The sequence below is a fragment of the Dama dama genome, chromosome 10 (genome assembly GCF_033118175.1).
Source record: "Dama dama isolate Ldn47 chromosome 10, ASM3311817v1, whole genome shotgun sequence".
NCBI classification, from domain to species: Eukaryota; Metazoa; Chordata; class Mammalia; order Artiodactyla; family Cervidae; genus Dama; species Dama dama.
In genome coordinates this window covers 23,516,799-23,533,464 of record NC_083690.1, presented here as the reverse complement: position 1 = coordinate 23,533,464, position 16,666 = coordinate 23,516,799, and the positions used below count along the sequence as shown (strand labels likewise).

At 45.5% G+C, this 16,666-nt stretch overlaps 1 protein-coding gene across 5 annotated transcripts in view; it reads left to right on the top strand.

The window, feature by feature from the left end:
* Positions 1-16,302, top strand: part of ARHGAP17 (Rho GTPase activating protein 17) — a 98,880-nt gene extending 82,578 nt beyond the window's left edge. For 2 of the 5 annotated variants that reach the window (XM_061153048.1, XM_061153044.1), the window contains 2 exons: positions 3,009-3,611; positions 11,518-16,302. In XM_061153048.1, the coding sequence (XP_061009031.1) occupies positions 3,009-3,611; positions 11,518-11,648 (734 nt within the window). In that variant the 3' untranslated portion in view covers positions 11,649-16,302. Of the gene's footprint in view, positions 1-3,008; positions 3,612-4,733; positions 4,786-6,524; positions 6,574-11,517 lie in introns of all 5 variants that reach the window. The other 3 variants (XR_009694434.1, XM_061153047.1, XM_061153045.1) reach the window with 3 other exon arrangements.
* The last annotated feature ends 364 nt before the right edge of the window (positions 16,303-16,666 follow it).

Sequence of the window (16,666 nt, the reverse complement as noted above, 5' to 3'; positions counted from 1 at the left end):
CTGTTACAGAGAGGATACTCAAATATATATGGTCTGGGAGCTAGAGAAGCTTGAATGATTCAGATCTTGGGATGATTTTGCTCTCCTCCCACCATCTGGGACATTTGGCAATGTCTGGAGACTTCTTGTTGTCACAACCAAGGAGGGGAGCAGCACTGGCATCTAGTATGTGGAGGACCAAGATGCTCGTAAACATCCTACCATGTGGGAGACAGCCCCCCACAACACAGAACCATCTAGCTCCACATGTCAGTAATGCTGAAGCTGAGAAACTCTGGGCTACAAAGAGACATGATTCACTGAAGATGTTTCTAAAGCCAGTTAAATTCCATGTGAACCAGGGCACCCTACATCTTAACTCCAAACTGCATTTATCGGAGTATGGGTGATCTTCAATATAAAATGACATATATATATTTTTAATATTAAATTTGATATAACTTTAGACTTAAAGGAGAGTTGCAGAGATAGTATAGAACATGCACACATAATCTTCACTGAACCTCTCTTAAATTTTTATATTTTTATAGAACAACTATAGATATCAGGAAATAACACTGATACAGTGCTATTAGCTAAACTTTAGGCTTTGACCGCATTTCCCCAGTTTTTCCAATAAAGTTCTGTTCCTGTCCCAGTATCAATCCAGAATCCCACATTGCAGTTCTTTTTTTAAGGTGGACAGTGTGATGATTTAATACATGTATACACTGTGAAGTTATTACCACAATCACATTAAGAGGTTAATATCCAAGGTATATAAGAAACTCATACAGTTCAATAGCAAAACAGAATACCCCATTTAAAAATGGGCAAAGCGTATATTTCTGAGTTCATTTTCTAGTATTATCATCTCTGTAACCAAGACTGGGGAAACAATAAATAACAGTTTTGCTATTAAAAAATCTTACAGAGGCTCTCCTCTAAGCCACCGTCATCTTTGTCTGCATCCTAACTGATGCTCAAGGGAAGTTAGGTCTTTTCTACGAGGATTCCAGGTATAGCCCTGGAATCAAGGTTGAGATTACTTCATAGCCCCTTTAGGAGTTTATCCTGCGTCATAGATCTCAGGCTTCCTCACAAGAAGAGTCTGAGCCTTTATGCACCGTCCGCCTACCCTGACTCAGCCTCCCAGCACCTGCATGGTGGGCTTAGACGAGGCCTGCCTTCCTCCCAGCCTGGCCTCCATGCTGGACTTAGACCTTGTCACGCTGCTCTCATGCTTTCTGTCCTGATTCCCTCTACACCCTTAAATGTCAGGAATGATCTTTTATTCAGCATGAATTTGTACTTAATATTGTTTAGAACAGAATGCTGGAAAATTTCCTTTTTAAGTTGCTTATGATAACCAGAGTGCAGCTAATGTTCCAGATTCCTTTGTCAGTGGGTTGGTTGTTTCTGTGGGAAAAGATCTTCCCGTTTCCAGGGTCAAAAGTTCTATCAGGTCAGCAGAGTAGACTTTATTCCTTTTTTATTCCTGAATTCTGGACCCTATAAGCAGGGAGCCAAGCAGTGTAGGAAGGAAGAAGAGAGAAAAAAAGAGTCCAAGGAGGCCACAGGACATGTGTGAACCTCCGCTCTGCTCCGTACTGGCTGTGTGACCTTTTACAAACACTTGACCTCTCTGAGCCTCAGTTTTCTGCACCATGAAATGGATATGGTAATGCCGGTCTTGCAGTGAGCTTATGAGACTTAAATGAGACTATGTAAAGGGCCTAAATTGGTGCCAGTCATGTGTTAGGTGAATGATACACCTTCATTTCTTCCCTTTGTTTCCTTCTTCCTTTCTTGGAGGATCTCAGCAAAATTTGAAAAAATGCTAAAGTTTCTCCTTTCCACCCATTTCTCCCAGCCCCACACCAGCTCCAGACTTGTTTTTCTCTCCTGCCCTGCCATCCTCGGTACCAAATTCCCACCCCCAGAGATACTGATCTCAGCTGGCATAGGGAGTAGAGTGATGCAATTCAACTCTTGGAACTGAATCCAAGGCGATCATCCAGATTTATACTTTTATCTAGAATATATGTATTAGCACCAATGATTCTGGAATTTGTAGAATTTCTGTTAATAATAATAATAATAAAAAATATCATGCCCTCTAGGAGAGAATACCTTAGGGCAAGGGGTCCATGGTTACATACAGGTGGCCCAGTCATGCTTAGAGACCCCCTTAGCTGTTCTTGGAGTAGGAAATGGCAACCCACTCCAGTATTCTTGCCTGGAAAATTCCACGGATGGAGGAGCCTGGCAGGTTACAGTCCATGGGGTCACAGAGTCGGACACGACTGAGCGACTAACACTCTGCTGTTCTTAAGGTGCTTGACTCCATGTAAGTGGGTCAGCCTCTGTTAACTGAGTGTTCTAATTATTCAGCTTTTAAAATGATGGGTTTTTAAAGACCTATATGTGTATAATGTACTTTTTAAAAATAGCCTTTTTATTTTGGAATAATTTTAGATTTACAGAAAAGTTACAAAGGTAGTCTAAGAGTTTCAGTGTACTTCTCACTCACTTTCCCCTATGGTTAACATCTCCCATCACCAGGGTACTTTATCATGGCTGTGAAACCAACTCTGGTACATTACTACTAACCACACTCCATATTTTGTTCAGATCTCAGCAGTTTTTCCTCTACTGGCCCTTTTCTGACCCCAGCTTGTCCCCCCTCCCAGGACAGTAGTGGCATTTAGTCAACATCGCCTCTCCTTACCGATTTCTAGACTATGACAGTTTCTTAGTCTTCCCTTAGTTTTTCATGGCCTTGACAGTTCTGGGGAGTCCTGCCTTTTGAAGACAGTCTGTCAATTTGCATTTGTCAGATGCTTTTCTCACGGTTAGGCTGAGACCGTGGGGTTGGGAGGTGCCAACTGGCTGACATGGGGTTGGCAAGTGGGGGCAGGTCTGGACCTCACCCGGCTTACACGGTGAGGTTAAGCTCGGTTCCTGGTCCAGGGGCCATTGGCCATCCCCAGCACTCCGCTTCTGAGAGATGTTTTTGCTTTGTGCAGCTGTTAAAAAACCTGCTCCAGCACCCCCGAAACCAGGAAACCCGCCTCCCAGCCATCCCGGGGGCCAGAGTTCTCCAGGAGCATCTCAGCACCCACCCAGCCTGTCACCAAAGCCGTCCACCCGCAGCCCTTCTCCCCCCACCCAGCCCCCAGGCCAGGCCCCTGGCCAGCCCTGCGCCACCTCGCAGCTCTCGGCACCACGGAGGTACTCCAGCAGCCTGCCTCCGATCCAAGCCCCCAGCCACCCGCCGCCGCAGCCCCCGACGCAGGCCGCACCGCCGGCGGCGCTCACCAAGCCGGGCAGCCAGGGCCCACCCGCGCCCGGGGCGCCCGGCGAGCCTGGACTCGAGCAGTCGTCCCACACCCCTCCCCAGACTCCGACGCCCCCCAGCACTCCGCCCCTCGGCAAACAGAACCCCGGCCAGGCGGTGAGTAACCCCGAGACCGCACAGCCACACGCTGGAACCTTACCGAGACCGAGACCAGTACCAAAGCCAAGGAACCGGCCCAACGTGCCCCCGCCCCCTCATCCTCCCGGCGCGCACCCGGCCGGGGACGGCAACCTCAGCATCGCAGCTCCCACCGCCTCCAAAGTAGTCACAGGTAAGTGGGAAATGGATTCAGACAGTTCCCCCTGCCAACTCTACCTTGCTTTTTACTGTTCTCCTTCATTTAGGCTTCGATTTTACATCAGGGGTTGGCAAACTAGGACTGCGGGCCAAATCTGGCCCCCAGCTTGTTTTAATAAATAAAGCCTTATTGGAACACAACCACGCCCATTTGTCGACATGCTGTTTCTAACCACTTCTATGCTAAAACAACAGCGTTGTATCGTCCTATACTGGCAGAGCCTTCAGAGTTACTGCCTGGCCCTTTAAGTTTGCCAGCCCCTGATGTATGGGATCACTATGTTTAAGAACAGTCTACATTTTCTAGGCATAATGACCTAATCCAAGTGGAAGGTATTGTCCAACTTGAGCATGATATTCGTTTCTTAGTGAACTCCTCATTAAAATACTTGTTTTCTTTTTAAGAGTAAAAATATTTAGAGTAAGTGAAGCACTTCAGGTATAATCTTAAAAAATATGTTTTGTGCTAAACCGGATACTCTCAGCAGGGAGATTTGAGACACGTGAGAATGCCAGCCTTTAGTGGCAAAGAACAAAATTGAGATTTCCTTTTAATTCTATGGAAACCTGTTTTAGGTATTGATGATTGTACAGATTTTACCTCTCTCATGGGATATTTTTTATTGGCAGTCTGGAACATGACCATTTATTTAATTGTGATTTTTTTTTTTAAATTTCCATCCCAAGTGCTCTAATTTACTGTTTAAGGATGAGATGGATGAATTTTTTTTAAATGTTTTTAAAAATGGTAATTAGGAGCTTTGAATAATTTCTTAGAACAGCCTAGTTTTACATTTTCCTAAGTGGAACTGTTTTTAGAGAAGTAGCTGAAATATACTTCTGGGCCCTCCAGCCATGCTGAATGATATCTCTGCTAAAAGATGAGCAAAGGATACATCCCACTGTAAGTGGTGAGGGTTAACTGACTAGTCTCTCTTTTGATAACTTTCCCCTCCCCCCCCCCCCCCCCAGGAATATATTGCGTGATTTGCATGTGTTAAAAATTGTGAGCTTTTTTTCAGATGACTCCTCAGCTTTTATTTAAAAAACGAAAACAAAGCCACATTGGTTTGTTTGTTTGTTTGTTTTCCGATAGATGCCCTTCCTAGCGCCCTCACAGGTGGGGAAGGTTTCCAGGAGTAAGTAAGGTCTGTAACCCTCCCCGAGCAGCTTGCCTGCAGCCCCAAACGCTCCTGCTTAGCCGTGTTTTGTATACGTGCTTTTGACTTTGTGCTCAAGAGCAGCCATCCGACCCCCTGCCATCCATTCTCTAGCGGGTAGACATCACCCTTGTTTATATCAGAAGCACTTTGAGCTGCAGTGCTCCACATTCGAGGTGTAGGCGTCAGTAGATCTCCAGCCCAATTGCAAGCCGCTCAGATAAGAATACTAAGAAACGTTTCCTTTCTTTTTGGTAAACCTTTCCCAAGCGTCTGCTCTGCTCAGCGTGATTTCCCTGTCATTGATTGGCTCCTCAGCATCCAACCAAAGAGGACTGGGGTACAGTTAGCCCAGAAAATGGCGTCCCTTATGTCTTGAGCTTTAATTTTTAATTAACTGCATGGAGCTTCTTAATTCGGTGTTTGAAATTCTCAGGATCCCCATCCCCTCCAAAAAACATTCTTTCTCCAGAGATCCCACACTAAATTTCTTTGCATTCTGGCATGCTTACATTTTGCTTTCGTAAACCACATGAGCTTTTTGAAAGGTTCTGTGAGGCTCATCCGAATCTTGCCTTTAGGTCCACGCTTGGAAACATAAGGCTCTTGTTATGTGTGCAACTCAGTTCTAATCAGCTGATCTGAGCCTTAAGCCTTCAGTGGGCTACTTAGAGTTTTCCCAGCTTTGGCCTGAGGAAGGCTTTCAGTAAAAACCAGAATGGGAAAACAAGAACTCAGTTTTTACAACCAGTGGAGGGCTCAGGTCTTAGTCCACCTTCTTGACTCCTGGGTAATAAACCCATAAGTCTGCAGTTACCCAGTTGGGTGTGGAAATCACAGAGTGAAAAGACTAAACCCTAAATAAGCCTGAGCCTTTTAACACTTTAATTCTTGTGATACATCAGAATTTTATTTCCAGATCTTCCCTTTTGTTTAGAGGAAAGACTACAATCAGAATTGTATCTGCTCTTCAGTACCATTGTTATCCGGGTGTTTTTATTCCAGAAACTTATTTTATTGGTGTGCTATGACACTGTAATGTTCTGTACTTTAACAATTATCAGATAAGTGAAATTTGATATTATAAATACTTTTCCTAGGATATTAGCTAAATATTGTAAAAATCAATCTGTATTTTGAATTCTCCTAACTCAAAAAATTCCAGGTCACCATATCTTTGTTTTACAGAATTAATTTTTAATTTCTTCAAATCCCCTGAATTGCCATTAGAAGTACATAAAAAGCGAGCATTTAGAATTTACGAATATGCTTATGTTGATCATGCTGCTGTTAACCAATCTGGGATACAGTCATTGGGTTTTTCAAGAAGAAGAAAATGTTAACTTCCCTAGACAGGTAGTCCTTTATTATGAAATCATGTTCTCACTTGGAAAACTCTAGACAGACAAATTCCTGAAAACAGGTTATTCACTGAAAGCATTTAATCTTAAAAACTGATTTATGGCCTGGGGATTAAGATAAGCTCTCAGGGGAGATTACTGATACCAAACAGGTTTGGCAGTCCATTTCTGGCAGCTTAGCACCAGAGAAAGGAGGGATTCTGCTATCATTCTGAATCTCTTCTTAATTGTTACTCTAGAAAAGCAGTAGGAAAAAAGAAAAGCAGTAGGATTTTAGCTTTGCAAGGAAAAGAGTTTACATCTTGCTGTTTTTAAAGTAATAGATTTTAGAGTGTTCTAATCTAAACATTTCATTAAATAATTTAGATGTATGACCTGCCATATTCAGTAAGAACTGAAATTGGAATATTTAATGGTAAGGAAAAGGCACCTGATTGGCCAAAGCGTTGTTGCTACTTGATGATCATGTTTGCGCACTAATGCCTGATGTTAACCGTTCACTCTAACCCTGCCTGCTCGCACCCCCACTAACAGTGCATGCACGAAAGGAGGCTGGCTTTGTTCATGCTTGCTGCCAAGTACTCTGCTCACACACCCGCAGCACGTCGTCACCGGGCTGGCCTTGTCACCCCTTCAACTTCTGGCCTTTTCTGTCCCGGGCAGGCTTGAGGGGTAGTGAAGAACCACACACTAGAGTCAGACATGCCTGAATTCGAATTTCAGCTCTCTGTGTAACAACGGCACCGCGTCACCTGGTTGATCTGTAAAATGGTGACATTTGCGAGAGTAGCTATCCAAGGCGTTACAGTAGATAAAATAAGAAAAGGATCTTACAGTTCTTAATATACAGGGGGTCTGAGTCAGTGGTAGCTATTTATTATCATTTCTATCAAGAAAAGATAGATAATCAGAGTTAGGTATTAGATTCGTATGTCACCATTTTAAAGACTCACACGCACGGACCCAAACATGTTAGGTCTGGAGCCCAGGCATCCATAGTCTGATCCCCATGTGCCACTTGGTAGTGGGTTGAAAAGACAGTGCTCTGGAGGAGAAGATTTTTTTTTTGGAGTATAATTGCTTTACAATGTTAGTTTCTGCTGTTCAACAGCGTGAATCAATTATATGTATGCACATGTACCCTCCGTCTTGGGCCTCCCGTCCACCCCACCCCCACCCCACCACCTCTCCAGGTCATCAGAGAGCCCTGAGCTGAGCTCCCTGTGCAGGAATGGAATAGAAGATATTCTTAATTTAGTGAGCCTGAACGTTAATTTAGTAAATCATCTGTCCACTGCACAGTGGTAGAACGAGTCACAATAGTCATCGTCAAACACTCGACACTTTGCTGGTTCTCATAACTTTTGCTTTTTAAAATTAAACTTTTTTAGTAGCATGAAAGTAACATATTGGGACTTCCCTTGTGGTCCAGTGGTTGAGAATTCGCCTTCCAATGTAGGGGGTGCAGGTTTGATCCCTGGCTGGGGAGCTAAGATGCCACAGGCCTTGTGGCCAAAAAACCAAAACATAAAACAGAAGCAATATTGTAACAAATTCAATAAAGACCATAAAAATGGTCCAGACTAAAAAAAATCTTTCCAGAAAAGTAATATATTAAGAAAATAAATAAATATGGATACTAAAGCAAATTGGGAAATTAGAAATAATAAGAAATCACCCTTCCATAACTGAAGAAGTCCACTATTCATATTTTATTTTTTCCTTCTAGTCTTTTTTTCTTCTAAAAGGCAAAGGGATGCATGATCATAATTGTTTGGCATATACAGAGTTTGATTTTGCGTTTTGATTTTACTTTACGTCATGTGCTCTTTCTTGTATTATGATATAATTTTTATAACTTTATAACATACGCTATTTCCCATGTTATAATTTAGTTTTTCAATGACTACATTATGTTTCATTAAGCAGATGTTTTATTGCTCACGGTTGGACATGTAAGTGGCTTCTGCTTTTAGTTACATTTTATTTTTAATAAGTAGATGTCAGGATCATGTCAAGATAAACATCCAGTGAGACCAGAACAGGCGCCCTCCTTTGACTGAAATAATAAAAAGTTGACTCAAAGTCGCTTATAGATGAGTAAGCCTCTCCCAGCCCTAGAAAACTGATGAGGATTATAAGGAAGTTATTCCCTCAGACTCTTGCTTAGAGAAGGATTTAATGATTGAGATGGGGTGATTCACCCTGCACTTGTGCCTGAAATGTTGAATTTCAGGTTTGTATTTGGATCCCTTAACGTGTCAAAGTGGCTATCAGAATAACCTTGCTTTTCTGAAGGATAGGTTTACCACCTAAATCACATAATTTTGTTGAAGTGACAGACGTTCTAGGACCACACCCTAAACTGCAGAATGCCAGTTCCCACCCTCGGAGGGCCCGCTCTCAGATGTGTGTGTGTGCTCAGTAGCTCAGTCGTGTCCGACTCTTTGCAACACCATGGACTGTAGCCCACCAGGCTCCTCTGGTGGATCCAGGGTATGTTAGTCAGAGCCCCAGAGCCCTGGTGAACCACATGGCATTCTACCAGCAAGCAGAGGCTGTGACTTAGCCCTCTTCCTCTGCCTTCTTATAATATCTTTCATATGAACTTAACTCATATGGTGACATGTGTGGAGCACTTAGCACCACACCTGGAAAGTAGTAGCTGCTCCGTAGCTTCGGCTACTGGGATAAAGATCAGTCTCTTTCTGAAAGCTGGTTCTGCACGCATGCCATGATTCTTACTGCTTTTGTATGTAAACAGATGTGTTGTTTTCTTTCAAGAAATGATTCGTATAAAAGTGAAATGGGGGAAGTCCACCAGATGGGGGAAATCCGTCAGGCAAACCAGGCAGGGTGAAGTAAAGGAATTTCCCCTTTTCCCCACCACACATTTTTCTTCTAAGAATGTAAGTAATGTGTGTTCATCATAAATAGCTAGAGAAATTCAGAAAAGTCAAGTCCAGAAATTATCTGTGATATTAAAAAAAAAGAAGAAGAAAGATAACAAGTTTGTACTCTGAAAAGGATCTGTGACTGATAGGTGTCACGTTTACATATAAATAGAGATACTGATCAGTAGAAATCTATCTCGTATGCACACTCCCTTTGCATCATGCATGTCAGTTCCATAGTTCTATAAAGTCTGTGAGCCAAGAAGCAGCACTGACTGACTGTCCCATCTGTCTTGCTGGGTTAGGATAAAGGTAAATGCAATGAATTTCTTGTATCGGTGTTGTCTTCAAGACATGGCTACTTCTTTACATGCGGCTATCGGCAAAGCAGATTAGAAAGGTGGCTGGACTAGATGACTTTTTATCTATTCTTCTGTCCAGACAGACAGACAGCCACAACGTTTATTGAATGTCTACTATTAACTCATCACTGTTCTGGGCACTAAGGATACACTGTAAGTAGGACAGACATGGTCCCTGCCCTCTTTGACTTTCATTCTGCTGAGGACAAATCTGAGACTGTCTGTATTCTGTGTACATAGACCACCCTTACCTATACCATTAAACAGTGCAGTTCAGAGTCATTCAGTTGACTTTATGATTCTCGTAAGATCTGAACTGTCTGAAATGACATGCAGCACCTCGACTCTTTGACACCTTGGCACCTCCATAAATCTGGACATTTACCTGAGTTATGGTGCATAGCAAATCTCAAGGGATGGTCTGCCAACCCAGGAGTGACTGAGAGAAAAGGGACACCCCAGGAAGTACGTAGATCTCGAAGCTCAGAGCTCTAGGGATGTGTCAGAGCAGGAGTCTCAAAGAAGTGAGCCTCCTAGGATACACCTGCATTTGCCTGTTCTGCCTATGTGGATCAGGAGCGGCTAAAACAGAAGTCCTGTTTAGTACTATTGAAAGCAGCCTCCAGCAAGGGCAGACTCTGCACCACAGCCAGTACAGAAAAGCAACTCTAAGCATAACAGGGAAACTCCAGCACCACCACCCCTACCCCCCGACTCTGGTTCCCTCCCTGCTCCCTACATGACTAGCTCTAACCTGGCAAAAGGAAACTACAACACATCTAAACATCTCCCGCCTCTCTTCCACTGCCCTAAAATCTCTAACAAGCCTCATCATTTGCTAGAATTCACATCTACTAGAGAAACAAATTTTTCAAGACTGGATGGCCTGTCTCCCCAACTTAGCCATGGGCTTCAACTAAAGCTGTGTCTGACTTGTTCACTACTGCATCCTCACAGCTAGAATGTGGTAGGTACTGAGCAAGTATTTGTTCATGATGAAGGAATCTGAGGCTCACCGTCTCACTAGGAAGAGGGCTGTGATTGGCTCAGGTGTCTGATGAGCATGAGCATGAGTGACCATGCTTGAGGACCATGTATTTGCTATCTCATAGAAAGAGTTCCAGCCAACATAATAAGACACGAAAAAGGAATTGGAGGTATATAAGTATGAGAAATGGGCTTCCGAGGTGGTGCTAGTGGTAAAGAACCCACCTGCCGATGCAGGAGATGTAAGAGACACGGGTTCAATCTCTGGATCAGGAAATCCCGTGAAGAAGGGCATGGCAACCCACTCCAGGATTCTTGCCTGGAGAGTCCCATGGACAGAGGAGCCTGGTGAGCTACAGTCCACAGGGTTGCACAGAGTTGGACATGACTGAAGTGACTTAGCATGCTTGCACAAGTATTAGATGAGAAAATTAACATTTGTAGGAGATTTGGTGCTCTGCCCCAGTGATTGTCAGCCAGGGGTGATTGTGCCCTCCCACCTCCCACCCAGGGACATCTGGCAGTGTCTGGAGACATCTTTGGCTGTCAGCTGTGGGAAGGAGAGTGTGTGACATCAGCATCTCACGGGCTAAGGGCAGGGATGCTGCTGCTTAGCATCCTACAATGCACAGGACAGCCCCACACCCAGGGTGATCTGGCCCCACATGTCACTAATGCCGAGGTCGAGGGCACAGCGTTCATTAATAACAGGAGGAAACTCACCAGCCTCAGAGGAGGGAACCCTTTCCAGTGAAGCTCAGCCCTTCCCATAGCCCAGATGTCAGCAGACTTCCGTTAACGCCTTAGAGGTACTGGTAGGAATAAGGTCTCTTTTCCTCAGTCACAGCAAGCAGATCCTTCCAGGGTTGCATCTCTGAGGATTGCTGTGGGCTCCCAGAAAGGACCACCGGAGCCAGGTGGGTCTGAGCCACGTGGCTGCCCCTGGTCTCCAAGGCTTGACTCAACTTCTTAGGGCTAATGGTGCCTGTAGTAGGGGAGTGTGCGTGCATGGGCTGACTCTCAAACTCTCCAGCTTCTCCTCTTCTCAGAGAACCTCGGTGGCCTCTTGGGCATTTCCGCACCATTGATACCATGTCTCCTCATGTTTTTGTCCAGACGCCAATTCTAGGGTTTCAGAACCGCTTCGCAGCATCTTTCCTGAAATGCATTCAGACTCAGCCAGCAAAGACGTGCCTGGCCGCATTCTGCTGGATATGGACAATGATACAGAAAGTACCGCCCTGTGAAGAAAGCCACGCCCCACCCTTGACCCCTTCCGCCCTGGCGAGTGGAGCAGGGGCAGGCAGATGTTAGTCTTCGCAGACCAAACAGTGAGAAGCTTTCAGTGAAGTGGAGAAAGAAGGGCCTCACCATGTGGGACTTGGCCTTCTCGCAGCCTCAGGAGAGGGCAGAGGCTGACACTTAAAGCTGGATGACCTGTGTCTTGAAGAAGTTGGCTTTCTTTACATGGGAAAGAATCATGCCAAAAAAAAAATTTTTTTTTTTTTTTTTTTTTTTAAAGAGAGAGAGATACCTACAGTGGAAGGTGTATCATTGCCGAGACATGTGTAAGAAGCTTTTGTCCCTGCTGGTCACGCAGGCAGCACCATCGGCAACTTGGAATGAACAAAGAGCCGTGCATTAACTCTCTATTTAATGAAGTACACCATTATGCTCACCTACTTCCTGCTACTTGGACTTTCCTTCTCATCTATCACGAGGGAGTTTCCTCTCCTTCAGACATGCTGCAGAATCGTTTTGTATGAAGTATGGTCTGTGTCTCCCCAACCCCTCTGAACCACGAGCATTGGGGGTGACTGCTGGATCCGTCACCTCAGCAAACTGGATCGCCTTGTGCCTTGTTGGATTGCCAGAATGTAGACAGAAATGTACTGTTCTTTTTTTTTTTTTTAAAACAATGTAATTGCTACTTGATAAGGACCGAACGTTATTCTAGTTTCATGTTTAATTTGAATTAAATATATTCTGTGGTTTATATGAAAACTATCATTCTTGCAGGCAAAACTGTGGATTGTGTGTGTGCATGTTGTCATTTGTCACTTGACTGCAGAGACCTGTGGATGGGGGACTTCCCTGGCAGTCCAGTGGTTAGGAGTCTGCGCTTCCACTGTAGGAGGCGTGGGTTCCCTCCCTGGTCAGGGAAACTGAGATCTCACATGTCAAAAAATTTTTTAAATTAAAAAAAAAAAAAAAAAAAGACTTGTGGATGGGACACCTGAAAGTCTTAACTGTGAACGTATAAGTTTGAAAGGGTCAAGAGCAAGGTCGCAGCAGTGAGACCCGCCCCCGGGGACCCAGACTGGTTCTCTCTCATCAAATGTTCCAGGGGCTGGGCTCTTCCTTTGTCTTACCAGTCCTGATTCTTTTTCTTGTCTGGAGACACTTGTCCAGAGACACTTAGACACTCGGAGGCCAGCTCTCAGTATCTTAGCCCCACAGGCTCAGTGCAGGCAGCAGAGCCATTCATTACCTTCCAGGGAAATCCCTCTTCTAGGGACCGGAAAGCACTTCTTTCCCAGGATTGAAATAACCTGGGAAGCGTGGAGGGGGGCCTGGAGCAAAGTGAGGCCGATTGGCTGGACACATATTGTGTTGATAGGCCCCCCCACCGTGGCCCAGATTTGGCATCATCTCTTGGGACACCCGCTGCCATGCTGGCTGCCCCAAGCGGCTCCATTGATGGAATTGCTCACCAGGCACATCCGTGACCTGACCCCTGCTCAGAAGCCACTGGACCTGCTTCCCCTATTGTTGTTGTTCAGTCACTTAGTTGTGTCTGACTCTTTGCAACCCCATGGACTACAGCACACCAGACTTCCCTGTCCTTCACTATCTCCAGGAACTTGCTCAAACTCATGTGCATTGGATCAGTGATGGCCATCCAACCAGTCTCATCCTCTGTCACCCCCTTCTTCTCCTGCCTTCAGTCTTTCCCAATAAGGTAGCTGTTCGCATCAGGTGACCAAAGACTGGGGCTTCAGCTTCAGCATCAGTCCTTCCAATGAATATTCAGGACTGATTTCCTTTAGGATTGACCGGTTTGATCTCCTTGCAGTCCAAGGGACTCTCAAGAGTCTTCTCCAGCACCACAGTTGTATGAATTGACTTAAATTTAACTTGCAAAAGACAATCACTTTTTTCTCTTAACTCAAAGTTTAACTCCCTACACTTTTAAATTACATTGAAAATATATACCTGTAAACCTATTTACCCCCTATCTTAAATTTGTGTTTACTGAAGGCTCACTCTTTCCTTCCTCATACACCACCTCTGTTCTTTTTCTCTGCTCCCTCCCATCCCTGTTGAGCACTAAAGCAAACCCTCTAGAGAAAGCAAAAGTCTCCGTGTATTGATACGTTGCTCCTAAGTGTTGACCCCTTCTCCAAGGAGCTCAGCAGTCCACAGTCAGTCATCTCCGCAGACCTTGGAGACGCTTCTTTCAGGATGCCTGAACTCACACTCTGGAGGCAGCTGGGATGTGGTACTTGCCCAGGAGATGGTGTGGGTACCTGGGGAGGAGGAAGGGCCATGGCAAATTCTCCCCAGAATGTATGCTGTGTTTTGTTATTTGAGCAAAATGATTCTGAAATACAGCAAACCCTACCCTCGTTACTTTAAGAGCAGTATTCCCGTTTCACTCTTCTGTTGTTTATAGCTATCACCCTAAAGCAGCAGCTCCCATTTAAAGAAAAGGGAATCTTGCTTGCCCATGTATGTGTGTCAGTGGCCACTGTCCTTCTTCCTGAATGGGCGAGTCATGGTGTGGGACGTGGTGGCTCAGCTCCTAGTCAAAGCTGTCATTGCATCACCACGGGAGCACCTCCAAGGTGCCGCAGAGACAGGATCAGCCCTGCGTGGGGGGGCGGGGGTTGCCACGTGGCCGGCACCTTGCCCAGGCACTACACATGACGAGAGTCTTGTCACCATACCCGCCATCAGAGAGGTGGAGAGGTCCGTAATCCAAACTCATGTGGCCTTCCCTGACCATCAAGGAAGGTGCTGGCATCTGCCTTTCAGAGTGTTTCCTTCCCTTCTCCATACAACTACTTATGGCAGCGTCAGTCCTGGGTGCTCAGGCCTTCTGTTCCTGCTGCCCTGCCCACGGCAACACCAGGGCCAAGGACCTGGGCCTCTCACCACACACCCCTTGCAGGCAGCACCCATCTGCCTGTTCGGGGTCTAGCTCTTTGGAGGCTGCAGGGGGTCAGGGTGTCCTCTCGTTGCCTTGATTGTACTGGGTTCTACCCTGTGAATTCCCTAGAGGTCAGATGCAGGTGGGATGACTGAGTCCCTGAACCTCTTTAATACCCTGGTTCCCTTGGGGGCTCCATGGATGGACCCCTGTCCCCTTCTTGGAGCGTCAGCTTCCAGTACTGTCCTGAGCCCAGTGAATCCTTAAAGAGCTCATATTTGCAGGACTTAAGACAAACGCTTTTTCTGGTTTCTCTACCTGTGGTCTAGTCCCACCATTCTGCCACCTGCACCATGAGCCTGATGGTCTGTAACCACATTTCAGAGCCCTAAGTAGCCTCTGACTCACAGTATAGGGTCTTGCATGAGACTGGACGGCACACCACTGACAGATATTTCTAGACCAAAGGCATCCTCTTTGCTAATAGCCTAGTGATGGAGCTGAAGATAAAAAAAGATCTGCTGACATGGTGAAGCCACTGGCTCTGATGCAACCAAAAGGCAAAAAGTGGTTCAAACTGCCTGAGCTGCCAGCTTAGGGAAAAGGCATGGAGTGGTGCAGAGTTGAGGCGCCTTCTCTGGCATCACTTTTAGAGGTGTCTCTACAGTTGACTCTCCCATCAACTCATCTTCATCGCTGAGGCCATTCTGCATTTCTTGCCCTGGTGCCCTCACAATAAATTCTCCCCCCACCCACCTTTTTTTAAATTGCTTTTGCCTAAACTTTGTAGGGTTTGTCTCTCTTACTTGCAAGCAAATGACCCCTACTTGATACACTCTTCAAAAGAGAGTGTATCACTACATGCTATAATACAATCAGAGATGATATCTCATCACCCCAGCCAACAGAGGCTGTCCTCTTCTGCTCACTCTCAGGCACATAGCTGTACAGACCCCTGGCAACCCCACAGGCAAACTCTCCCCACATCACCCCACCCTTCATATCCACACAGACATCCATAAATGGTACACACTGTCAGTTATCTTGCTGAGCAACAAATGACCACAAACTTAGCAGCTTAGAACAATGCGCATTTATTATCTCATCATTTTTGTGGGTCAAAAGTCCAGGCAGAGCTTAGCTGGCCCCTCTGCCTGGGTCTCACAAGGCTGCAGTCAAGGGTCAAATGGGTCTGGGGTCTCATCTGGAGGTCCGACTTGGGAAGGACCCACTCCTAAGCTCCCTCGGGATGTTGTCAGAAGTCATGTGCTTGTAGGGCCACAAGGTCTGAGAGCCTGTGCTTCTTGCTGACCATGATCTAGGTGCTGCCTGCAGTTCCCGATCATATGGCTTCCCCAGGGAGGCTGCTACTTCAAGTCAACAAGGAGACCCCTAGAGCGAGTCTGCTGGCAAGACAGTGTCTGCGTGCTGTAATACAATCACAGATGACATCTCATCACTCCTGCCATATTGTGTTGGTTAGAAGCCAGTCACAGGCTCTGTCCACACTCAAGGGGAGGGGATTACACAAGAGCAAGACACCAGGAGGTGGGGATCATTCAGGGTCACCTTGGGGTCTATCCATCACCCACGTCAAAACGTCATCACAAATGACCCATCAAGATGTACTTGAGCCAAATATATTTTGAGAAGAACAAAAACAAAAATTCATCAGAGTTCTGTTTTTACCTTCTATATTTGTATTTGAATGCAGTTTTCATACATATCAATAAATTATATTTGGATGACCCAAAGTGTTTTTCATGTTATTTCATGGTAGAAACAGCATCTTGCTTTCACCTAAGGATGTTTAGAATTAAAGCCATGTCTTATAATGATTTCTATGTCTTCTTTAGGTGAATACCATGGGCTTACTCTTTCATACACTGACCTAGACCCTGGGGAACCAAGCTGAGCCACACAAATGTGGTCTCGACCTCCAGGAAGCTTGCAAACAAATACTCTGGAAACAGGAAGAGGCTGGGGGATGGGGAGGGGTGGACCATGGAAACACGTGGGAGGAAGGTCCATGTTGGGAGAGAGAGGAGTGGAGAAGCGGGCTCTCCAGGTGCTAGGAATGGCCTGCGAGGTGAGACACAGCACAGAAGTAGA